The sequence below is a fragment of the Mizuhopecten yessoensis genome, unplaced genomic scaffold, assembly GCF_002113885.1.
Source record: "Mizuhopecten yessoensis strain PY_sf001 unplaced genomic scaffold, ASM211388v2 scaffold715743, whole genome shotgun sequence".
Classification (NCBI taxonomy): Eukaryota; Metazoa; Mollusca; class Bivalvia; order Pectinida; family Pectinidae; genus Mizuhopecten; species Mizuhopecten yessoensis.
In genome coordinates this window covers 13,698-40,702 of record NW_018479769.1, presented here as the reverse complement: position 1 = coordinate 40,702, position 27,005 = coordinate 13,698, and the positions used below count along the sequence as shown (strand labels likewise).

At 38.5% G+C, this 27,005-nt stretch overlaps 1 protein-coding gene across 1 annotated transcript; it reads left to right on the top strand.

The window, feature by feature from the left end:
• Positions 1–82: 82 nt before the first annotated feature.
• Positions 83–26,075, top strand: LOC110441225 (MFS-type transporter SLC18B1-like). Its single transcript, XM_021484331.1, has 9 exons — positions 83–169; positions 439–575; positions 2,443–2,541; positions 3,423–3,517; positions 4,121–4,216; positions 8,132–8,206; positions 8,538–8,631; positions 9,080–9,159; positions 25,088–26,075. The coding sequence occupies exons 1-9, from the start codon at positions 109–111 to the stop codon at positions 25,191–25,193; spliced, it is 843 nt and encodes a 280-aa protein (XP_021340006.1). The 5' UTR covers positions 83–108; the 3' UTR covers positions 25,194–26,075.
• Positions 26,076–27,005: the final 930 nt, after the last annotated feature.

The window sequence follows — 27,005 nt, the reverse complement described above, 5'->3', positions numbered from 1 at the left end:
ATGTATAGTCCCCCCTCAGCTCACCACCAAGTACCTCCATGTATATGGTTTCCTTTACTAGTTTGTTTTACATTACAGGTAGGCGGGTATGGAGTTCCTTTCTTTGTCATGGGATCCATTCTCATTACGTGTGCAATCATTTGCTCCTTCACCATGCCAAAAATTAATGGTGAGTTGAAAAATTTCACAAATTTGTGATACAGATTGTATTATTGGTGATATTTAATTGTGGCCTAAAAATATGAAAATATGAAGCGCGTTGAATGATTCTGTTGTATAGAAACACCTTGTTGGAAATTTGCAAAAATGTTGAAGTTTCAGTTATTTAAATAGTAATGAATAAATGACATGTTATTGGCTTCATGTGTTTTATTCAGGTGAATATTAGTTTTCTTTCTGTATAATGTAATATTACAGATTTTTTATGTACCTTTTCAGATTCTGGAAATGAGAACAAAAGGTCCATGTTGACACTTTTGAAGAGCCCATTGTGTGTTATAACGGCCGTGTGTATTGTTTGTGGTGCTTACACTCTGGGATTCTTCGACCCTACCTTTGCTAATCATCTCAAAGAGGTATGGTTACATAAAATGGTGTAATATTTACCCTGCCAAATGTTTGCCCTCAAACATTTTAAGAGAAACTTACCTGATGTAGAATTCACCCTACCATTATTTAAAAACTTCATGACACTATCGATGACTTTAATGTTACTCTCACCCTTTTGTTCACCCCCATGGTCACCCTTTTGTTTTTCAACCTCTTGTTCACCCTCATGGTCACCCTCTTGGTCACCTTCATGGTCATCCTCTTGTTCAACCTCATGGTCATCCTCTTGCTCAACCTCATGGTCATCCTCTTGGTCACCCTCTTGGCCACCCTTGTGGTCACCCCCTTGTTTATCTTCATGGTCACCCTCTTGTTCACCTTCATGGTCACCCTCTTGTTCACCCTCATGGTTACCCTCTTGGTCACCCTCATGGTCACCCTCACGGTAACCCTCTTGGTCACCCTCATGCTCAGCTTCTTGTTCAACCTCATGGTCACCCTCTTGGTCATCCTTATTGTCACCCTCTTGTTTACCCTACTGGTCACCCTCTAGTTCAACCTCATGGTCATCCTCTTGGCCACCCTTGTGGTCACCCCCTTGTTTATCTTCATGGTCACCCTCTTGGTCACCTTCATGGTCATCCTCTTGTTCAACCTCATGGTCACCCTCGTGGTCATCCTTATTGTCACCCTCTTGTTTACCCTACTGGTCACCCTCTAGTTTAACCTCATGGACATCCTCATGGTCACCCTCTTGTCCAACCTCATGGTCACCCTCTAGTTCAACCTCATAGACATCCTCATGGTCATCCTCTTGGTCACCCTTGTGGTCAACCCCTTGTTCACCCTCATGGTCACCCTCATGGTCACCCTCTTGGCCACCCTTGTGGTCACCCCCTTGTTTATCCTCATGCTCACCCTCTTGTTCACCGTCATGGTCATCCTGTTGTTCACCGTCATGGTCACCCTCTTGCTCACCCCCTTGTTCACCCTCTTGATCACCCTCTTGCTCACCCTCTTGATCACCGTCATGGTCATCCTGTTGTTCACCCTCATGGTCACCCTCTTGCTCACCCTCTTGATCACCGACATGGTCATCATCTTGTTCATCCTCATGGTCACCCTCATGGTCACCCTCTTGCTCACTCTCATGGTCATCCTCTTGTTGACCCAAATGGTCACTCTCCTGTTAAACCTCATGGTCACCCTCATGGTCATCCTCTTGTTCACCCTCATGGTCACCGTCTTTCTCACCCTCATGTTCACCCTCTTGGCCACCCTCTTGGCCACCCTCATGGTCATCCTCTTGTTCACTCTCCTTGTCACCCTCTTGGCCACACTCATGCTCACCCCCCTCCCCTGTTTACCCTCACCATCATCCTCTTGTTCACCCTCATTGTCAACCTCATGGTCACCCTCTTGTTTATCCTCATGGTCACCGTCATGGTCACCCTCTTGTTCACCGTCATGGTCACCCTCTTGTTCACCCTCTTGTTCACCGGCATGGTCACCCTCTTGTTTATCCTCATGTTCACCCTCTTGTTTATCCTCATGGTCACCCTCTTGTTCACCCTCTTGTTCACCGTCATGGTCACCCTCTTTTTCAGATTACAAAGGCGAAAATAACACACATGTTTTATTATTCAGATGTTTCCTATTTTAGGTTGGAAATTAATTGCTTAACAAAATATAATTAACTTATCATTAGAACTTAGCTTTCGAAATGAAGAATTATTGATGTTTCATTCATAATAAAACTGAAAAGTCAGCATTAATATTGGTATGACATAGGTCTAAAAAAAAAAATGAAAAAAAATACTATTAAAACATTAGAAGAAATAAGATTGAAGCGATTTGGTTGATTACTAAGCAATTGATTACTTTTATGTTTAGCTGAACCTGACTGTGATACAGATTGGTCTAATGTTCCTAATAGGCCCAGGGCTGTACGCTCTGACAGCACCACTGGTAGGCTGGATAGGAGACACTAAAGTAAGTAAAACTTACACTTTCTACTTACATGTTGTTAGGGGTAAGGTGGGGTATCTAGTCATCATTGTGTTCATACATCCATCTTCTATAACAAACAGCTTCTGTATGAGATATCTCTTGAACACATGAACACATATTATTTATATTTACACCATGGTATGGTAACATTAACGTTTACATCTCATTAGATTGTTTTGGTCATCAGTAAAGGTTAAGGGGTCAGCAATCATGCTTGACCACTTTTGAAGTTAAAAAGCTACTGCAAAAGATCTGTCTATTAACACAATTGTACGGTAACATCAACTTCCTCACCTCATTATATAGTGGTCATAGGGTAAGGTCAAAGGTCACACCTGAAAGACCTGCAGTGACAAAGGTCTCACCGGACAGATTTTGTAGTCAGTCACAAAGGTCACATGTGACAGACCTTTTATTGACAAAGTTCAAACAGGACAGATTTTGTAGTGAAAAAGGTCACACCTGACAGATTTTGTAGTGACAAAGGTCACACTGGACAGATTTTGTAGTGAGAAAAGTCACACCTGACAGATTTTGTAGTGACAAAGGTCACACCGGACAGATTTTGTAGTGACAAAGGTCACACCAGACAGATTTTGTAGTGACAAAGGTCACACCTGACAGATTTTTTAGTGACAAAGGTCACACCTGGCAGATTTTTTAGTGACAAAGGTCACACCAGACAGATTTTTTAGTGACAAAGGTCACACTGGACAGATTTTGTAGTGACAATGATCATGCTTGTGAACTGTTTTAGTAAAATATTTGTGTGCTGTATACTATAGGCAGGATATTTTTATACAAGCATATGTTCATCATTAATTATCATAACTTGTTATTATACTTTTTTCCACCTTTTGCAGAAAATACCAAAGACACTGATAATTATTGGAAATTTTGCCATGTCCATAGCTTTCTTAATGCTAGGCCCATCCCCTCTCGTCCCGTTTTTTCCATTGTAAGTATTATTGTTAACTTGTCAGCAATACCTATAATATATAGCATGTGTTTAATTCCCTAGGTTTGGTCTGCTTAACAGACAGCATCTGATGTAGTTACAGAAAAGCAAGAAGGGCCTTGAAGTTCTGAATATGTGTTGTCTGTCATGGCTACGTGTAACTGTATTGGTGTTTTATTTATGTAAGCGTCATCATTGATATACAAGGTTATTGTTTTTTTTATATTGATTAATGATTATGGTCATTCACATACAATTTCTGGATAATAACTTCTTGTTTTATCACTGCAGCTTCATTTCTCCATCCTGTTGTAATAAAAAAATGCAATGGTTGCAGAAAGATTCTCAAAGAACCAATTGTTAAAATATTGAATGAAAGTAGAAATGAGTAGCACCTGTTGAATTCTGACTCGATCACTGAAGTATATTCTTCAGTAGTTGCTACTCTTCCGTTAACTTTCATTCTGATATTTCTGAGGGCTCTGTACACCATAAGGTATCCTGCTAAACTGAGAGAGTACTAGTACATGAACTTTTTGGACATTGGTTCTTGTGAATATTTTCTTACCTCTTTTAACTGTATAAATATATTCAACATTATAGCGCGTTGTGGACACAGATCCTTGGCTGTGCCTTTCTTGGAGTTTTCCTGGGCTGTGCTTTGATTCCTACTTTTAGAACATTACTAGATGGTGCCCTGTAAGTATAGCCTACTTGTTGACAAGTTGATGGTGTATATTTTGAACAGTTTATTGTTTATATTTGCAGTTTAATTCAATGTACTGTAGCTTAAAAGTGGTTAGATTAACTCTTTCACCACAGTAGACCATCATGGACTCACCCAGATGAATGCATGGTAGAGTCTACTCAAGTTAACTAGGGGTGAAAGGGTTAAGGAAGGTCCATGAAAACTTGATCTGTAAGGAGGTATGATACATTACTAATATAGCAGTACACTCCTTTTCTATATATATAGATTTGACATACTATAAGTTGATATAACTTGTTTCATAGTTATTGTAAAAGTAATTAAGTAATATAATAAAGAAATAAAAAACAAATGCCATAGATTAAAAGATTAAACTGTTCCATGTGATGAGGTATCTAGGGAATTGTGATGATTTCAAAATAAACACTTGAGAGCGAAAAACTCGGCTTCTTTGTGCAAACTAGATGAACTTGACAAATATGTTTTATGTAGTTGAAGTGCACACAGATTTGGTATTCACTTACCCTGGGCAGATGCATTTACTGTTTTCCCGGTGTGAGATATCCTTGTCTCACCCTAAGGTTGAGACTGGGCAGATGTTCCCGGTGTGAGATATCCTTGTCTCTTACCCTGGGCAGATGTTCCCAGTGTGAGATATCATTGTCTCTTACCATGGGCAGATGTTCCCGGTGTGAGATATCCTTGTCTCTTACCATGGGCAGATGTTCCCGGTGTTAGATATCCTTGTCTCTTACCATGGGCAGATGTTCCCGGTGTGAGATATCCTTGTCTCTTCCCATGGGCAGATGTTCCTGGTGTGAGATATCATTGTCTATTACCCTGGGCAGAGGTTCCCGGTGTGAAATATCCTTGTCTATTACCCTGGGCAGATGTTCCTGGTGTGAGATATCCTTGTCTCTTACCCTGGGCAGATGTTCCCAGTGTTAGATATCATTGTCTCTTACCCTGGGCAGATGTTCCCGATGTTAGATATCATTGTCTATTACCCTGGGCAGATGTTCCCGATGTGAGATATCCTTGTCTCTTACCATGGGCAGATGTTCCTGGTGTGAGATATCATTGTCTCTTACCCTGGGCAGATGTTCCCGGTGTTTGATATCATTGTCTCTTTCCCTGGGCAGATGTTCCCGCTGTGAGATATCCTTGTCTATTACCCTGGGCAGAGGTTCCCGGTGTGAAATATCCTTGTCTATTACCCTGGGCAGATGTTCCCGATGTTAGATATCATTGTCTCTTACCATGGGCAGATGTTCCTGGTGTGAGATATCCTTGTCTCACAGCGGGAACATCTGCCCAGAGTAATAGACAAGGATATCTCACATCGGGAACATCCGCCCAGTCTCAACCCTAGGGTGAGACAAGGATATCTCACCCCGGAAACATCTGCCCAGGGAAATAGACAAGGATATCTCACAGCGGGAGCATCTGCCCAGGGTAAGATACAATGATATCTCACACAGGGTACATCTGCCCAGGGTAACAGACAATGATATCTAACACCATGAACATCTGCCCAGGGCAAGATACAAAGATATCTCACACCGGGAACATCGTCCCAGGGTAATAGACAAAGATATCCCCCACCGGGAAGATCTGCCCAGGGTAATAGCCAAGGATATCTCACACCGGAAACATCTGCCCATGGTAATAGACAATGATATCTAACATCGGGGACATCTGCCCAGGGTAACAGACAATGATATCTAACATCGGGGACATCTGCCCAGGGTAACAGACAATGATATCTCACACAGGGTACATCTGCCCAGGGAAATAGACAAGGATATTTCACACCGGGAACATCCGCCCAGGGTAATAGACAGGGATATTTCACACCGGGAACCTCTGCCCAGGGTAATAGCCAAGGATATCTCACACCAGGAACATCTGCCCATGGCAAGAGACAAGGATATCTCACACCGGAAACATCTGCCCAGGGTAAGATATCATTGTCTCTTGCCCTGGGCAGATGTTCCCGGTGGGAGATATCATTGTCTCTGACCCTGGGCAGATGTTCCCTGTGTGAGATATCTTTGTATCTTGCCCTGGGCAGATGTTCATGGTGTTAGATATCATTGTCTATTACCCTGGGCAGAGGTTCCCGGTGTGAAATATCCCTGTCTATTACCCTGGGCGGATGTTCCCGGTGTGAAATATCCCTGTCTATTACCCTGGGCAGATCTTCCCGGTGTGAGATATCTTTGTCTATTGCCCTGAGCAGATGTTCCCGGTGTTATATATCTTTGTCTATTGCCCTGAGCAGATGTTCCCGGTGTTAGATATCCTTGTCTATTACTCTGGGCAGATGTTCCCGGCGTGAGATTAATAAAATCTTTCATCACCTTGGGGGTGAGATAGGGGGATCTCAACCCGAGGGGGGAAGATTCTTGATTTGCCAAACATGAGGATTTGCCGAGTGTTTAACAACTTAAGAATCTTCCCCCCCCCCGAGGGTTGAGATCTCCCTATCTCATTCCCGAAGGGGTGAATGATTATTTTTCTCTTACCCTGTTGTTCCTGTCCAAGTGTAAGATGAAGCATATTGTTTGTAAACAGGAACACGTGGATAGCGTATTGATATTATATGTATGCGTCGGATGGCTCACGAATCATATTTTAAACATTTTAAATCAATCCAATCTTCTTTGATGTCAAATGTAAACATGACAAGATTAGCAGACGAACTTGTGTATGTGTGTGACCATATAAAAGTAATTCTTCTTCCGGGTCACATCAGTGACATCGGGTTTATTGTGGAGAATGTGCAAAGAGCACGTGTAGCTTGTCTCAACCCTAGGGCGAGACAAGGAAATCCCACACCGGTAAAAGTAAGGATACACCTGTCCAGGGTAAGAGAAATCCTTGTCTCACCTTAGGGTTGAGACTGGGGAGACCCAAGTCAAAACAATCATATGACAGCATGTCAACAGTAAGATGTTGTCAGTCCACAATGGATTGAGCCTGAAACTTCAACTTTTGATATGTATATGACAGGGTCAACAGGGTTTGAGAAAAACAGTCATTTACACCATTGAGTGAGATAGAAAAATCTCAACCCAAAGGGGAAGATTCTTAAGTTGCAAAGCCTCGTGTTTGACAACTTAAGATATCCCCTTGGGTTGAGATACCATATCTCAGCTCAAAGGGGTGAAAGCTTCAGATTTCCTCATCTCAAAGCTCCAAAGGGGTGAAAGCTTCAGATTTCCCCATCTCAGCCTCTAAGAGTCGAAAGCTTCAGACTTCCCTATCTCAGTTCCAAGGGGGTGACAGCTTCAGATTTCCCTATCTCAGTCCCAAAAGGGTAAAAGTTTCAGATTTTCCTATTTCAGCCCCAGGGGGTCAAAGCTTCAGATTTCCCTATTTCAGCCCCGAGGTTGTGACAGCTTCAGATTTCCCTATCTCAGCCCTGAGGGGTGGCAGCTTCAGATTTCCCTATTTCAGCCCCGAGGGTGTGACAGCTTCAGATTTCCCTATCTCAGTCCCAAGGGGGTGACAGCTTCAGATTTCCCTATCTCAGTCCCCAGGGGGTGAAAGCTTCAGATTTCCCTATCTCAGCCCTGAGGGGTGACAGCTTCAGATTTCCCTATCTCAGCCCTGAGGGGTGGCAGCTTCAGATTTCCCTATTTCAGCCCCGAGGGTGTGACAGCTTCAGATTTCCCTATCTCAGTCCCAAGGGGGTGACAGCTTCAGATTTCCCTATCTCAGTCCCAAGGGGGTGACAGCTTCAGATTTCCCTATCTCAGTCCCAAGGGGGTGAAAGCTTAAGATTTCCCTATTTCAGCCCCAGGGGGTGAAAGCTTCAGATTTCCCTATCTCAGCCCTGAGGGGTGAACGCTTCTATCAATTTAAGGGTAGTGAATGAATGTTACATCCTTCTTTTTCAGCCAAATAGGATTTGAAGAAGATTTTGTAACCTTTGGAATGGTGTCAGGACTATTTAACTCCTGTTTCTCACTAGGGTAAGTTCCAGTGTATAGATATAACCGTACATAAAATATATTCTTTTGTAATATTTGTGAAGTTTGGGAAGCAAATGTGTCAATGTCGACAGTGTCATCTGCACAAAAAAAGACAGCTTAAATTTGAGAGCTTTTTATACCTAGCTATAGTATCCATTACCCATGTTTGATTTTGAACCTAATCTGAAAAATCAACATGATCTCTAGCAGGATCAAGTGACAGGCATACAGTCCCTTTGGAGTAATGTTTTCTTAATAACTTAGAGTACATTTTAGAAATCTCATAACTTATAAGCTTAGTGAAATTTTGTATTTCCATGTGTATTTCCAGAGCGTTCCTTGGACCAACAGGGGGTGGAATATCAGTGGATCACCTTGGCTTCCCATGGGGAGTGACCATCTGTTGTGGATTGTTTGTTTTAGCTGTAAGTAATATGTGTTACTAGATTGGAGATCAGGACAGGTGATTGAGGCTGTGCTATATATCTGGTTACCTGTTGAACCCCAGCTCTTAGGTCTTGAGCATGTGGTCTGATAGTATACAGGTTTTGATTGGCTTAAACCTGTTGTGCTGGTATGTGGGTTCAACTCGGAGCACTGGTCAGCCATCAAGTCTGAGACAGCTGGTAATATATATACTAGGTGACCATTGGTATTTAGTTACGGATTATTTATGAAGGACTTATTTACTTTTCTTGGAATACCTTATAGTAAGACTATGTCTTCTCACAGAAGTCTTTTAAAGTACATCATACATGTTTTGGAAACGAAAGTTGGTTAAATTAAAGTACAACAGTTGAAGAATTATTAATTTAGATTAGATAGTAATAGCAATTAGATAACTGAAAAATCTTGTTTTTATGTATTTAACAGGGAAGTTCAATGTTGGTATATTGTATTGTGGAGAAGTACTCTGGCTGTATACGTGCTCTGCCTGCCACAACAAACAAAGGGTATGACGTGGAGAGGAATGAACGAAGTAGATTACTGACTAACAACTAATGAGAATGAACTGCTAAACTTAGTTTAGTGAAATGCTGTAAGCTTGAAGTCTTCCAGAACCATCTAATGCCGATGACATTAGGGAAGCAGTTTTAACTATATCTGCATGCTCCAGCATACGAATGCTGGTGACGTGTGATTGTCTCTAAACCCTTGTCTGTCCTGTACATCCGTGCCTTCCTGTTGTTGTCCCAGCCTGTACTACTGTACACACAGAAACCTTGAGGATACCACAGACCAATCAGAGGTGTGTCCCAAAATAGTCTAAGGTGTCTGGAACAAAACATCAAAGTCATTATTGACGGTCAATGGCATGTATTTAAAAAAGTACAATCTCATACTGTATTTCATGAACTACGCATATAGTTTGTATTTTTATAAATACTTTGATTTGCAATTAAGAGAGTGCTTTTTCAGTGTTAACAGTGGCATTTTATGAATTCATTGTTTGTGGAAGATGAAATGAAATTTCCTATCACTGATATTTATCAGTGAGTATAAATAACACACACTCTCAGGTATATCATCTTTATAACCAAACAGATACTCACCCTATTACCAATCCCTATAAGGGCATTCAAATTGTTTATATAGCATAATTTAAGTTTTTGTTTCTTTTTTAGAAAAGATGCAGGACATGAATCTTTATACTTTTTATTGTAAAAATGTGTGCTACCTTTCTCCTGTAGTTAGTTTTGTACTACGGCAACTTTAAACATTCACTTTGTGAGTGGATGTGTCACTGTATTGACACAGAGTGTCACGGAGTGCCTCTTGGCATTCTATGTTTTGTCTTGCTGAACTGTACTTTGTATTTGTTTTGTTTGTTACATTTGTGTATATTGCAGATTCCATTATGGAAAAGCTATGTGTTTATGATATTTGTGTTAGATTTATATGGGCGAAACATTCCTTAAACACTATATTAAAACAAGAACCTTCAAAATACTTGTATCCAATGGGTAACTCACAATTTTGTATTTTTATTTTTTATTATTTTGCAATGTGAAATAGATTTATTTTTGCTAGGAGTGGCAGACACTCTAAGAACCATATGTCCGTTACAGAATTGGTTCTGAAGATCTAAGTTTGATTGAGAGTCTGATAAATTTTGTAATATCTAATGATATCGAAGGCCCCTATTCATCCCCCCTATCCCCCCCAAAGTTTGGTTAGGTGAGACGTTCTTTGATCAATAAGAAATCTGAGATGGCCACCATCACCATGCCCCACATGGTCTTATCTTAAACTCCTTTGTCTAGTTTAGATCATACCCAAAAAACACATGAGCAACAAAGGTTTCCTGTGCCTGTTGTTTCAATGACGTTTACAGACACACTGTCTGTGTGAGATGGGAGGTTTTTGCTGTTTTCTAAGCAGACAACATTGTGAGGTTTCAAGTTAGGTTTGTTACATATTCCTGGCAGGTTAACTATTAAACTTTTGCAAGAAACAAAATATCAAAATTATAAAAGGTGTGGGCCAAAGATAAAATGATCTGTGTGAGTCATTTGAGCTTTTTTGTTACTAAAGTTTATTTAACCCTTTCACCACTGTAGACAAAAATGGACTCATCCAGATCAATGCATGATAGAGTCTACTAAAGTTACATAGGGGTGAAAGGGTTTAAGTTATTGCTTGCATGGACTTGTTTGTTTAGGAGCAGCATTCAACTTATCATCACTGGACTATAGGGACACAAGTTAGAAGGTGTTTTAACACTAGTTTTGACTATAGTGGATTGGAGTATAAGTTAGTTCAAATACTTTTGAGGTTTATTTATACTTTGCACACTTAAATTTGCAACTGATATCTGTAGTTATTTGGTATGTGTTAAATGTGTAAGTCGTATGCAGTTTGTGTAAAATGAATGGTAGCCTGATCCTATTATTTGCCAAATATGTTTAACATCAGTTTAAATAAAATATAATATTACATGAAATGATATGTTTGCATATTGTACTACGCATGTGTTAAATGCTAAATTTGGTAATGATATTAACCTAAGGAATATCTTTCATAAAGTATCATCCTGTTGGATATTATATCAAAGATCTTAAATCGGAGGGTATTCTTTTTACAGATTTATGGGCAGGTAAGATTCCATTAAACCTCACAGTTTTTCTGATGTGAACATTTTTTAGTCCCTTGCTGTTTTCCATCGAAAATCCATTTTACTTTATCCCTTTAATATATTGCCAGACCCCCTTATAATGCCTGTCTCACAGAATATGGTGGCACGGTAGTCTACTGGTAGGACGCCAGGCTCGTGACGAAAGGGTTGCAAGTTTGAGTCACGTCACGGCACTGTGTAGTATCCTTGAACAAGATACTTTACTCTGGTTGTTCCAGTCTACTCAGCTGTAAATGAGTATGTGGTTGGGCAGTGCTAGAATTGTTGAATGCTAGCTGTAGGCGCCGATATGGCAGCACCGCCTGTATGCTCCCCAGGGAGTTGAGAAAGATATTCGCTGGTTGCAAAGGCCCTATAACCACGAATAATAATTTGTGAATTGCTTTGAGACGACCTAAGAACTAGGTTGTGATAAACCAGTATATAAAAACCTCAAATTATTATTAGTATTATTTTTATTAATAAACCTGTAGCGTACCTACTAGTATGAAATGTTTTATTGATATGTATTGGATGTTGCAGTACTGTGATAAGGGTCGGTGATGATGTTAAAGAATGTTCATATTCAAGCTCTACTAACACCCGAACACCAGTAGTTAACCCTGATTCAGTCCATATCATTATCTCCGATCATCTATCAATTGTCATCATCTTATGTCAATCCCTGACAAACCCCTCATCCTACAGATACACACCCGAACCCTAGAGAAGTGAATTACCCTGCCTGGTTCTCCCTGCAGATTGATCATTCAGTGACATGTTTGAAAACACAGTTCTTGCTTCACACAGAATCTCATATAATTACCTTTATTGCCATTTTGTTCAAGAAAAGAAACTTCATTGAAAAGTGTTGGAAATTGCGAGAATAAAGTTTTCAATACAGGGAAGAAAAAAATGAACGGAAAATCAAAAAGTAGAAATTACTTTCAATATTAGTTAAAATTCAGTTAAAATACTTTAAAATTCTTCAAAAAAAATACATTGCATTGAATTTGATCTGCTGTTTTCTTCCTGTCAGTTCGTTCCTTTAATCTGTCTGTTCTCATCTACAATGACAACACCATTGGTTGTTTCTGCAGACACCAATGATGCGCATCATGTGTGCTTTAAAGATTTATTTGTTAGTGATTTACTATTTCCTTGTGCTGAGGAAGTCCTGTGTATTTTGCATCCATCAGATTTGACCTTCCATACAGATAGAGGCCGGGTGTTTAATCCCCATACAGATAAAGGGTGTTTAATTCCCACACATATATAGGGTGTTTAATCCCCACACAGATAGAGGCCGGGTGTTCAATCCCCACACAGATAGAGGCCGGGTGTTTAATCCCCATACAGATAAAGGGTGTTTAATTCCCACACATATATAGGGTGTTTAATCCCTACACAGATAGAGGCCGAGTGTTTAATCCCCAAACAGATAGAGGCCGGGTGTTTGATCCCCATACAGATAGAGGCCGGGTGTTTAATCCCCATACAGATAGATGCCAGGTGTTTAATCCCTAAAGTTTTCATAGCATTTGATGTAGAGTATAGGTTTTCTCCCTTCCGTACAACTTCCATATCCCAGGTGGAGTATGGATTGGTCTGGATTGGTTGCTAGTGTCTGGTTGCTACAGTGTCTGTGGTTGTTAGTGTCTGTGGTTGCTACATTATCTGTGGTTGCTATAGTGTCTGTGGTTGCTGCAGTGTGTGGTTGCTACAGTGTCTGGTTACTACAGTGTCTGGTTGCTACAGTGTCTGTGTTTGCTAAAATGTCTGTGGTTGCTACAGTGTATGTGGTTGCTACAGTGTCAGTGGTTGCTACAGTGTCTGTGGTTGCTACATTGTCTGTGGTTGCTACAGTGTCTGGTTGCTTCATTGTCTGTGGTTGCTACAGTGTCTGGTTGCTACAGTGTCTGGGTGCTACAGTGTCTGTGGGTGCTACAGTGTCTGGTTGCTACAGTGTACGTGGTTGCTACAGTGTCTGTGGTTGCTACAGTGTCTGTGGTTGCTACAATATCTGTGGTTGCTACATTGTCTGTGGTTGCTACAGTGTCTGTGCTGTAGCGTGCAAGTGAAGCTGTATTACGGAAAAAAATGTTATTGGAGGGGCAGTCTCTCCACAAAACAGTACACCAACACTCATCCAGGACATGCACAGTCGGACGTAGGTACATGCAGGCGTGTGTCAATGTAGAATCATATGCAGAAAATAGTAAGTGTCTGATAAGGCAACACCTGTCACCGGTGACGTCATGAGTGCTTAACAATTGTATATCAGTGTATTGAAAAGCACCTTGAAATGGCGTATTCTAGTGATATAGGACACTATATCAAATGTCCTTGAATACATAAGAAGGTGAAAAGTGTGTTTTAAGAGATAAATTAGTTTAAAAATATCTGGCAACAAAAGTCATCTGTTGAATAATGTATCAAATTGTGTTGATCTAGTTATATTTTGAAACGAATAATAGCCAAAGAGGATGGCAACGTTTATCTAAATTTACAGATATTAAATTGATATGTACAGGTAAACGGAAAGTTATCCAAAGAACGATTTAAATTTTGCCACACTAAAAAATTGAAGTTTAGTATGTGTGGATTCTATTATATACTCAGATAGGTTGTGATATAACACCAATACACACACTTCAGTGTGTTACCTGGTGTTATGTGGGTTACATTACCCATTGTCATGTTACGAAGACCATTACGGCGTCACAAATGCTTGGAAAAGGCAAAACTGGTGATGTTTTCCATTGATTTTTCCAGTCTAAATATTCATGTGGAGCTCCTCTTCCTACTTACCTATCATTAGCTCACGTGGTACGAAGTTCCAGGCAGATCTAATGTGGTGGTGCATCACCTGTCGTCCATCCGTCATTTATTTGTTCTTTTCATCCGTCAACAGAATTCAACCAAACTTTGCTGCTTGCATCCTTTGGCAATGTGTATCTTAAGGTACAAAGAGGTGACCCTTCAGGGACTGCGGGGCGGGTTCAAAAGGGATCAGATGAGTTGATTTGCTTAAAATGACAACTCCTATGAAAGTACAGGACAAAGTTCAACCAAAGCTTAGTGTTCGCACGTTAGCTTATTGGATCAAAAGTTATACAAATATATACATGTTTGACCCTCATATGCACTAAGAGGTGGGGACAAAGTAGTCAAAATGGCTGATTTACTTTTACTTACTTCCCTCCGAAAACTAACAGGCATATCTCAACCAAATTATAGAAGTATCATCTGCATGTTTATAAATTAGTGATAAATATTTTAACAAATATAGCGGCTGACCCGCCTAATAGGTGGGGTAATAGAAGGAATAAGAGGGGTTAAATTGGCTAGTGTGTCTAAATATCATTTACTTTGAACTACTGGGTGTACTTAATGTAGGGTCTGACTCTAATGTTAGTTGCAAGGCGAGGTAAACAACTTCATATAGGAAACATGTGTTCTTAATGAGTTTAACTTCATAATTAGTAGGCAGATTTCAACCAAATGGTTGTGGTAGCATTCCTATCCACTGACCCCTAAGGTGGCTGAAAGTTTGGATCGAAATCAGAAGATTTAACAAAATGACATCTCTTACAAAACTAAAAGGCATAGATTTCAATTTGATTTCTTAAATAGTCCGCGAGGTGAGCAACTAAAGTCCCTAGGGTCTCTTGTCTGATATTCAGGATGTTGAGTATTACCTTCTTTGTGGAACATTTCTGGATACAATTTTCGATACTTATCTACTGTCAGGAATATGTAGCAAGATTTCGGGTAATTTCAACCCTACTGTCTGGTATATACGACAAGATTTCGAGTAACTCTAACCCTACTTACTGTCTGGAATATAAGACAAGATTTCGGGAACTTCTTTCCCTACCGTTTTCTTACTAGATCCTCCGTTGGTAAGTTTTTATTAACTGTGTTTCGTACCTATTTTGTATATTTTTGATATGTTATTCTATATAGTTACGTATCTTTGGTTGTTTTACTCACGACCAACTTACATTTATTCCTTACCCCATAATCCTGTACACTAAACAAGATTCAGGATAGTCTCTTAATGTTGTGTAGCATACTGGACATGATTTTGTAATCAATCAGCTGTATTTGGCAAAGAACAGTGAGGAAGTAGAGAACCTGAAAGGGATTTGCAATACAATGGAAATTAAACATAAAAGTATATTTGTTATCAAATCATAATATTAATATTTAAATGTAAAGATTATATTTATCAATACATTTCCAATTTAATCAGATTATTAGTTTCATAGGTGCATGTTATATGAATGAAATATGTTACACTTGTTGATATTCTAAATATTCAAGTTTGTCAATCAAACACATTGTTTTTTTTGTGACGGTACTGGTACCTGTTTTATTGTGGCGGTACTGGTACCTGTATCACTTGCAATTGATGCTCGTTTAATATATGAATATATTTATTAAACGACTTTTGCTTCTTGAAACATACATTGTATTTGTTCATACCAAATCAGGATGTTGCATTTTGATCTCAGGTGCAAATATTGAATAAATCTATTTATTTTCCAATGTACAATTTACATAGTAGGTGTGTTGATGTGATATATAATGACTATATTAAGCCTTTCCCTGATAGCGCTGTCATAGACATGATTGGATATAGTGTCAAGCCAATTTTCGTGGCATATACATAGAAATTGTTTCATTTAATAATCTAGACTAAATAGTAAACTTTTCCCAGCCATTATATAGCTTTTAATAACACCTTAGTGATGTGTATCTGTATTTCTGAATTAAGAATTAATATTCCAGCTTGGGAGGAATGTAAATTATTATGAGAAAGTTGTTTGTATTTCAAATTCTTATTTTCTTGAACCAACCTCTTAGAGAAATAATTATAATTATCTGAATTTTCAAAACATTTTTTTTATTGATTTTTGCTCCAAAAAATACTACACTATATAAATGTTATTGTTTAATTGATTTTTTGGAAATATTGTCTTCATTGATGCCAGCCGTGGGGCTATAAGGAGAACTCATTTGACCACCGTTAATGATTGTTTGTTTTGTAAGCAATAATATTCTATTGTCAATTACTCATACAAAGTATGATTTTGTTTTTGTTGTTTTCTAAATTGTTAAAAGCTTATCCATATGTATATCAAGTTTTTTTAATGTTTTTTCTTTGATATAATCAGAACTCTATACATTTGTATTTAATATATACATTCCGTTGATTTTTTAACTACAGAAACAGTCAAAACTGCTTGAGCGGTCACCTGAAAAAAGCAGCCACCTCTCTTATGTGGTCAGGCCGATAGAAAAAAATATATGATAAACCTGAAATAAGCAGCCACCTGTCTAATGAGGCCAGCGGTCACAAAACTCTGGCCCCAGACGTTATCTCCACCTTTATTCAGCGGTCATTTTGTCTAGATATTAACATCAAAAAGATCACAATATATTAACAAGAACACATCTCAAAATAGCAAAGCTAATTACAATGTGTAATTAAAAACCACTGGTAATATAAGGTTTGACACGTTGAATTGACAAGTTGTTTACACAGCGATTTTCAGCTTGCAAATTGTGGCTGGTCCTACCGACCCATCAATAATGTTTTACAAACAAAACAATCAATACCACCTTGTGTTCTCAATCAGCTTGTGATTTTTAAAACAAGTATGACTTTTGTGGTATCTGTACAAACTGTATCGAAAGCTACTCAGGCCCAATATGTTATGTGATCATAACATCAGATCTGCTTCCGGTCTGACAGTCACTATTTCTATATCAACGAAGCATACATCATGTCAAAAGGATTAATTTCACTGAATCAGATTTTTTGTTCATTGATATGTCGTGTTTTAGTTCTATAATATATTTATTTAGTTTTTAATAGCTGTGCGAGATCAGGACATTAGTGTTAACCTTTCCTTACGGCGCATGGGTGCTGTGAATAAACCGTTACGCTAAGTTGAAAGCTCAAAGATTCCTGCGAAGTTCTAGATTTATTGAGTGATTTATTTATAAGTGATGAATTAAATAAATACTGATATATCATTTCATTAGAAAATTATTTCAACCACATAGCTCAGAATACATCGTAATGCAGATTTTAATTAAAAGTAGATCTACATGTAATTTCAATACTGGTGGTTGTCTGCTAGCGCAACACGTATGTGGAACACGTGTGTATAGCCAAACAAAAATAAATCCATCATTTCAAGAAATTTATCACCAAAATGCCTTTGTATTTTATTGATTATGCATTTACATTCAAGTATGAAATCATACCCCTGTTGATGAAGGGGTAAAAGTTCCAAATAACATTCAGCCTATATTGCCGGGAAAATGTCATTATAACCCGTGGATGTATGAAAACTTGGTTGTGATTTTCGGTTGAGCCTGGTTTTAGCAGCCACATGCCTTAAGCGGCCAATTTCTGCCGGTCCCTTTGGTGGCCACTTAATACAGGTTTGACTGTACTTTCGTTATTTCTTTTTACTGGGCATGGATTTTGATTTCCTGAGTTTCGTTTTGTTCTGTTTTGGAGAATATATTTCAATACATATATTATATATTTATATATTTATCACGCAGATTCCTCATCTTTTAATCTGTGTCGTTGTTAGTTGTCGTGGGTGTATAACTGAACGAATCTGTCGTCAGTGTCTTTCATATGTTTTGTGAGGTTTTTACTTCAAGAGTTTCCAGTAAAATATATTTTTTACATTAATTAATTGATTTTATTTATGCCGCTTTCCCTTTTTATCGTGTGGTCAGTTTATTGGTCTGTTTCATGCATAGATATTTGAACAAAAAATGGCTCGAGATAATCTTCATCCAGGGAGTAAACTAAATGGATTTTGTCTCAGAAAAATTGGAAATATTCGCGGCGTCCTTTAATTGAAGTATCAAGAAAATCAGAAAATTAAATCACTCGCGAAAATGAGCAAATGTCCATCACTGGTACGTATTTCTATTGACGCGGAGCTGAACGTACTTGGTATTCCCGGAATACCCACAGAGATCGATCTGTGGTAAGTGTGTGCCATTCTCTCAGGTCTTTATTGTATTTTCTTTGAAATTTTTGTAAGAAATCCATTAGGTATAAAATAGAAATAGTCGTGTGTTTTGTGTCTCAATGCGTATAACAGACACTGCCTTCTCCACTTCAATCAAAAAGTGTGATGTATGAAAAGATAGAAGTATTAAATTAACATTAACTATTTTCCTTCACTATTTTGCCTTCACTATTTTTGACATGCAAATTTTAAGTGCTTTGATATAGCATTTTACCTATGTCAAGAGGTACATAATCCATTTTACAGCATCTCAAAACAACAGCACTGAGCGAGTGTCCTGGATGTGTACTCCTAGTGTATAGCTTGATATTTTGTGGGAGACAACAAAAGACAATCAATGTAATCTGTAATGGTGACATGCTGTTGTGGTAACTATACCCAGAGTTAAACCAAGTCATCTGTGTGTGATGATGCATTTCAGAAATTAATTATTTTAAATCCCCAATGTTATCTTAGTGATTCTGTTTATGTATGCCTGCTGCATGCTTTTTGTTAGCATATCTAATGCATGGAATTTTGTAACTAAACAATTTTTTAGCCCACCATCATATGATAGTGGGCTATTCAAATCACCATTCGTCCGTGGTCCATGGTCCGTTCGTCCTTAAACAATTGTTGTTATCGCTATTTCTCAGAAGCGGTTGGAGGGAACATTCTCAAATTTAAAATGGTCCTTAGCTGTGCATGTTTTATTTGAGAGTGATCATAAAGATAACATGGCCACAGGAAATACTTAAACGATTTTTCTCCTATTGCTATGGTTGCATCTACTTCTTTCACATTCAGCGCAATACACTAGAAAATATGTAAAAGGACAAACTCACCCTGAAGGTTGTCTTTTATACACAACAGTATGAAGTTAAGATCAAACATTACCTCAATATTACCTGTGTACATGACTCAATCAAACAGAAGCGAGTCTGAAGAGAAGAGAAATCAATTTTGTATAAATTAAGGTGTGTGTGCCCCCTTTTTTGGTGCAGAAGGGTGGGGCCCATTAGGGGAAATAGAGGAAACAATTAAAGATCCTTTTCCTTTTATACTGATGAAGGGATTTTAACCAAATTTGGTCTGGAGCATCATTGGCCAAAGGGTTCTCCGTTTTGTATAAACGGAGGTTATGGTCCCCCTTGGGGCAGAGGGGCGGGGCCCAATAGGGTAAATATAGGAATAATTTTCTCCTTCTGTGCTAATGAAGGGACTTAAAAGAAATGTGACATGAAGCATACATAGGGAAAAAAGAATCAGTTTTGTTTCAGGTGTGTGGGCCACTTTTTTGGTGCAGAAGGATGGTGTCCATTAGGGGAAATAGAGGAAACAATTAAAGATCCTTCTCCTTTTGAACTGATGAAGGGATTTTTACCAAACTTGCTCTAGATCAATTTTCGGCAAAAGGAATTTAATTTTGTATAAAATGAAGATGTGGCTCCCCTGGGGGCAGAGGGGCCGGACCAAATAGGGAGAAAATAGGTAAATCTTTAAAATCTTCCATTACCAATAGAAAGATTTCGACCAAATTCGTTCTAAAGCACCTTTGAACAAAGGAGCCTGAAGTTTGTATAAACGGAGGGTGTGGCCCCGCTGGAGGCAGAAGGGCGGGGCCCAATAGGGGAAATAGAGCAAACTTTTTGCCCTTCTGTACAAATGAAGGGATTTAAACCAAATATGGTCTCTGAAGTATGCTTAGGATAAAAAGAAACAATATGTATAAACTGAGGCTGTGGCCTCCCTTTTCGGCAGAAGGGTGCATCTGAGGCCCATTAGGGGAAAGAGAGGAACAAATTATAAATCTTTCTCCTTTTTACCATTGAAGGGATTAGAGGATTCAATTTGTAAATTTTATACAGAGTATGTGCTCCCCCCTGGGTTGGATCCAGAGGGAATGGGCCCCATAGGGGAAATAGAGAGAAACCTTTTAAAAACTTTACCTTTCTATGTAAAAAGAGGGATTATAACCAAATTTATTATAGATCATCTTTCGGCAAAATGACTAAATTTTTCATAGATTGAGGGTGTGACCCCCTTGAGGGCCCAATTGGGGAAATATAATTTCATGTATTTGTTTTTGCAATTCGTACTTCTTGTACACTTTAGATAAACCTGTATGGTACTCAGCAAGTTTTAAATTGAAAATGAAATACAAGGTGAGCTATTACCGTTAAGGCTTCTGGGCCTGTTGTTTAATATGTCGAGATCTATTTAAAGCCTTCCATCATCAGATGGTAGGCTATTCAAATCGCCTGTCGTCCGTGGTCCATGGTCCTGATAAACAAAATGGCCCACAGACAGCCTTCTTGGATTTTGACAGTGAATGTTTGTTATCGCTATTTCGCAGGAAGTAGCAGAGGGATAATTTTCATATTCAAAGTGTAAGCTCTCCATGTTGGGCATGTCAACTTTTGAAAAACTGATCAGATAAACAAAATGGCCATCTAGGATTTTGACAGGTTAGGTTTGTTATTATTATTTCTCAGAAAGTACTGGATGGATGTTTCCCAAATTTGTTCCGTAGGTTTTCTTTGGTCCTTCATTGTAAAGGTATAGTTTTGAGATTGATGTTACCTCTAGGTGCATTTACTGTGTTCATGACTCAGTCAATCAATTAAGAGAAAAGAAGAGAAAAGATCAACTGGCGTAGAACTAATGAAGATGGTACAATGGTGGGCGCCAATATCCCTCTGGGATCTCTTGATACATTCCTCTTTTTCATAACTAGGATTATATTCAGTTACTAGAAATGTCGAATAAAATCCACTGGTATGGATATATTTGTTTCCTTACTTTTTATCATTATATGTTTAATGTTACAATGTTAATTCGAACTAGAATAATACACGGAGGGTAAATATACTGTAGAATGACTGCTTGTCAATTATTACTCGGAATACGATTTATATTTGTAGGAACTGTTGATTAAAATGAAATAAATATTACCATATTTGTGTTGTCAAGTTTATGGTTTTGCCTATCATATCAGCAAAAGACAAAACTGATCCATTAACTTTCTCAGTTAAACATTAGGTTATAACAGAGACGAGCACAGGTAAAGGTTCACACCTCCTTGTATAGCAATGCCTATTGTGTGATATATCAGGAATAGAGGCAACAGGTAAAGGTTCACACCTCCTTGTATAGCAATGCCTATTGTGTGATCTATCAGGAATAGAGGCAACAGGTAAAGGTTCACACCTCCTTGTATAGCAATGCCTATTGTGTGATCTATCAGGAATAGAGGCAACACATTAGAAATAATTGTTAATTTTATTCTCCCCCCCCCCCTGCTTTAAATAATATGAATTTTGTTTTGTTTTGATTAAAATAGAGTAAATTCATGCGCTTATCATAATGATATATTCTTTGTTATAGATACAACATACCTTCATTTCTCAGATCTACATGTATGCGAGTAAATCGTTTTGTTATTTAACGCGTATGGTAGAAATTGAGTAGGGTACTTCCGAACAAAAGTAGTTTTCGTTATTAAATGTAAGTTACAAACGAGTATGATTGTGAGGAAATAAAGCGGATTGTGTTCAGACTGATTTTCACACAATATCGAGGATGAACTTATATTTCGTTTAAGTTGGTCAGCTGCAAAGCTATCAACTTTGTTCAAATTAATGAATTACTCGACTTACATTCAAGGTCACAATGTCATATGTGAAAACGACATCCTATAAGTAACCAAGAGGATTTGCGTGATTACATATAAAAAGTAATGGAGACTCGTTAATGGACGCCATTTTGTTTATATCCCGACTCATTGCATGGAAGCCGAGAAAATTGACTTGAAAACCTGCACGTAGACTACTTAAGAAACGGGTAAGAAACATTTTAAAATGGCGTATGTAGTTTAGTATCTGCATTTTGATGTCGAGGTTGCACGTACGGTAGCAGCATGTTTGATAATAGTGTGTGCTTGTGTAAGTAACGTACCAATGTTTTTAAGTTTAGACCTGGAAATAACACGACATTTTTGTACAAGCATTGTAATTGATAGTCAAAGAGAAAGTCTGTCAACTCGAAAGTATGTCAGATTCACCAACTTTTTATAAATCTGAGCCGTTTATTTAGTAAATAAAGTGTAACCTAGTTAGCCTGGACATTGACAATCCGGACAACTCATGCTGAACCGAAACCTCTAAAATCCGGACAACTCATGCTAAATCGGTACATCGACGATCCGGACAACTCATGCTAGATCGGAACCTGGACGATCCGGACAACTTATGCTAAATCGGAACCTCGACAATCTGAACAATTCTTGCTAAATCGGAACCTCGATAATCTGGACAATTCTTGCTAAATCGGTACCTCGACAACCCGGATCACTCTTGTTAAATTGGAACCTCGACAATCTGAACTAATCACGTGAAATCGAAACCTCGTCAATCGGGAAAGCTCATGTCTTATAGGATAAATGAAATTTCATTGGATAGTAATAGTATACGAGTCAAAATATACCACAAATGATTCACTTCGGAACTGTGTATTTGGTATACAGATTATCAGAGAAAATTTTAATGTGGTTGCAATTAGATTGATTTAAATGTCCGAACTAACGTGATTTTACTGTGCGCACAACAAAGTCACCAGTCTGAGCAGGGTTCGTTGTACTAGTTTTAACATTAAACATATTTTATCTGCAAACAGGAATCGGTATCGTTGAACCTTGAATTCATTCTCGCTTTGTTTACCTGAAATAATATATAATCTATTATAGTAACGATGTTGACTGTTTCATTGACACAGTGTCTTATGAATACTTCAGTATGACATATGATTCCTCACTACTTGACAACTAACGTTATGGTGATGTCAATGTTTGTTTACCTTCAGTGTGACTGACAAGTCCTGGACTAAATGGTTATGTGGTGATGTCAATGTTTGTTTACCTTTAGTATGACTGACACGACCTGGATTAAATAGTTATATGGTGATGTCAATGTTTACTTTGTGTACCTTTATAGTGATTGACAAGTCCTAGACTAAATAGTTATATGGTGATGTCAATGATTGTTAACTTTTAGTATGACTGACAAGTCCTGGACTAAATGGTTAAATGGTGATGTCAATGTTTGTTTACCTTTAGTATGACTGACAAGTCGAGTATGACATATGATTCCTCACTACTTGACAACTAACGTTATGGTGATGTCACTGTTTGTTTACCTTCAGTGTGACTGACAAGTCCTAGACTAAATGGTTATATGGTGATGTCTATGTTTGTTTACCTTTAGTATGACTGACACGACCTGGACTATATAGTTATATGCTGGTGTCAATGTTTGTTTACCTTCAGTGTGACTGACAAGTCCTGGACTAAATGGTTAAATGGTGATGTCAATGTTTGTTTACCTTTAGTATGACCGACAAGTCCTGGACTAAATAGTTATATGGTGATGTCAATGTTTGTTTACCTTTAGTATGACTGACAAGTTCTGGACTAAATGGTTCTATGGTGATGTCTATGTTTTTTTACCTTTAGTATGACTGAGAAGTCCTGGACTAAATGGTTCTATGGTGATGTCTATGTTTTTTTACCTTTAGTATGACCGACAAGTCCTGTACTAAATAGTTATATGTTGATGTCAATGTTTGTGTAGCTTTAGTGTGACCGACAGGTTCTTGACTAAATAGTTATAGGGTGATGTCAATGTTTGTGTAGCTTTAGTGTGACCGACAGGACCTGGACTAAATGGTTCTATGGTGATGTCTATGTTTTTTTACCTTTAGTATGACCGACAAGTCCTGTACTAAATAGTTATATTGTGATGTCAATGTTTGCTTACCTTTTGCTTTACTGACACGTCCTGGTCTACATGGATATATGGTGATGTCTATGTTTTTTTACCTTTAGTATGACTGAGAAGTCCTGGACTAAATATTTATATGGTGATGTCGATGTTTGTTTACCTTTCGTATGCCTGACAAGTCCTGGAATAAATGGTTATATGGTGACGTCTATGTTTGTTTACATTTAGTATGACTGACACGTCCTGGACTAAATACTTTTATGGTGATGTCAATGTTTGCTTACCTTTTGCTTTACTGACACGTCCTGGGACTATATAGTTATATGCTGGTGTCAAGGTTTGTTTACCTTCAGTGTGACTGACAAGTGCTGGACTAAATGGTTCTATGGTGATGTCTATGTTAGTTTACCTTTAGTATGACCGACAAGTCCTGTACTAAATAGTTATATGTTGATGTCAATGTTTGTATACCTTTAGTGTGACTGACTAGTCCTGGACAATATATATTTATATGGTGATGTCTATGTTTTTTTACCTTTAGTATGAATGATACGACCTGGACTAAATGGTTCTATGGTGATGTCTATGTTTTTTTACCTTTAGTATGACCGACAAGTCCTGTACTAAATAGTTATATCGTGATGTCAATGTTTCTTTACCTTTAGTGTGACCGACAGGTCCTGGACTAAATATTTATATGGTGATGTCGATGTTTGTTTACCTTTAGTGTGACTGACAAGTCCTGGACTAAATACTTTTATGGTGATGCACATGTTTCTCTGTTTAGCTTTCTCCATTGTCATAATATTGTCTTAAACAGATGTTACATTGCTTCGTAATTCTTGTGATTATTTTATGGGATCAGTCACAAGTGGAAAGGTTATTACGTCTATTAACTGTGTCATCGTGTATTGACTTTCGTATATATTTCCTGTAGGTACATGTATAACCAACTGCAGATGGACGAAATCATCCGAGACGATACTGACGAGGACGACGAGGACGAAAGTGCGACACTCTTTGATCGGGAGAGTATTGTGTGAACTTTTTTGAAGATATATTGAATTCGAAAATGAATCAAAGGCAGCAGAGATAGCATATCTGGTAGATCTCAAAACAATAGGAACCATGGAGACCAAAAATCAAAAGGAAATGTTCAATGAACTCATAAAATATCACGGCCAGACCAGCTGCTCCTAAAGGGCACGTGTTTTCATTAAGGTTGTATTAAGACACTTGTGCATTACAGCTATGTGTTTTATATGTAGAGATAGACAAAGCAAAATATCAATCAAACTCGTTATTCGTAACAGAAATAATGTCGGTAATGATGTACCTATAACGAGGCTTTATTTCAGTAATGTACAGTAGGTAGAGTCCTGAAACACCATGCCATATCGTATTTAGTTTAAAGTTGTACATTGTTTAAAATAATATTTAAGAACCCGGAGAAAGTTGCCTTCATGTTGTCATCGTTACCTTCATGTTGCCAATGTTTCCATCACGTTGTCAATGTTTCCTTTTGGTTTAATGGCATACTTGCTCCATTTGTATGTTTAACTATATTATGTTTACTTAAATTATGAAATAGATATTTCTTAAATAACCCGTATTGAATCTTTTTTTTAAATAAACCTTGACCAACTGAAATATCTTCACTGTTTTTAATCTATGACAGATATGAGTGTTTATATGAGTTTGACACAGAACGTTGTATCTTTGGTCTAGTTTGTTGAATTTGCTGGTATCGTGTGATCCCTCGGAACAGACAGACAATGTAGGCCCTGCATTTACATCGGTCGAATTAAATTTCCATTTTACTGCGATATCGGCTGTCTTTAAGCTAATCATGCTTGTAAAATATACAAGCGGAAAAAAGAAACTGTGCATGCGGAGAATTGATATAGAACATATATTACCAACTGTATATACATAAAAATTCACACACATAACCGAGTATGACACATACACACTATCCGTGTGTCATTGAAAGCTTTTCCCTGGCAGTTTGCTCTCTATAGGCGTTGACCAGTTTGCACGTTTTTCTCGTCCAGCCATCCAATTCGACAATGAAAGTTTTTTTTTCAACTGTTGGGTCACTCTGTTGAGACCAGTAAACAGTAAAAACAGCATTATAACGTTTTAATTTGTGATTAATGCTATGCTGAGGCTCAATGAAAATGACCACCTCCGGATTATTGGTATGCTTCAAGCTGGTATGGGCCAAGCTGTTGTCTCTACACGTTTTCATGTCCATCGAAACACAATCCGGGATTTGTGTAGACGACATCAACAGTTTGGCCACGTCGGCGATCGACCTCGTGTGGGACGTCCACGTGTGACGTCACGTCAACAGGACAACCATATTCGGCTTGTCCATTTGAGAAATCGCTTCCAAACGGCAAGTTTGAATGCACGGACATACCAATAAGCCCTAGTAGAACTGTACGGAACCGATTGCGTGAACGAGCTATCCGTCTGCGACGTCCTGCAATCCGCACAGTTCTTCCGCCACGTCATCGTGTAGCACGTTTGGACTGGTGCAGAGGGTATCTGCGAGTTACTTGACGGCATTGGGCAGGCATTTTGTTTACGGACGAGTCGCGAGTCCACATGGATAGTAATGACGGCCGTTCCAGAGTGTATCGTCGCGTTGGAGAACGTTTCCGTGACGCATGTGTGGTACAACGACGTTCTTTCGGCGGAGGCAGCGTTATGATTTGGGGCGGCATCACAGCCAACGGGAGAACGCCTCTGGTGGTTGTTAACGGGAATTTGAACGCGCTACGTTACCGTGACGAGATCCTCCGGACCCATGTCGTTCCATTCGTGCAAGGGCAGCAACGTCACATTGC

What these genes read in the sequence shown, in the direction of transcription:
- LOC110441225 (XM_021484331.1), top strand. Translation starts at nt 109, where the DNA reads ATGGGATCCATTCTCATTACGTGTGCAATCATTTGCTCCTTCACCATG. An exon ending in GCTGGATAGGAGACACTAAA is followed by an intron (nt 2,542 to 3,422) that starts GTAAGTAAAACT and finishes CACCTTTTGCAG; the next exon opens with AAAATACCAAAGACACTGAT. An exon ending in ACATTACTAGATGGTGCCCT is followed by an intron (nt 4,217 to 8,131) that starts GTAAGTATAGCC and finishes CTTCTTTTTCAG; the next exon opens with CCAAATAGGATTTGAAGAAG.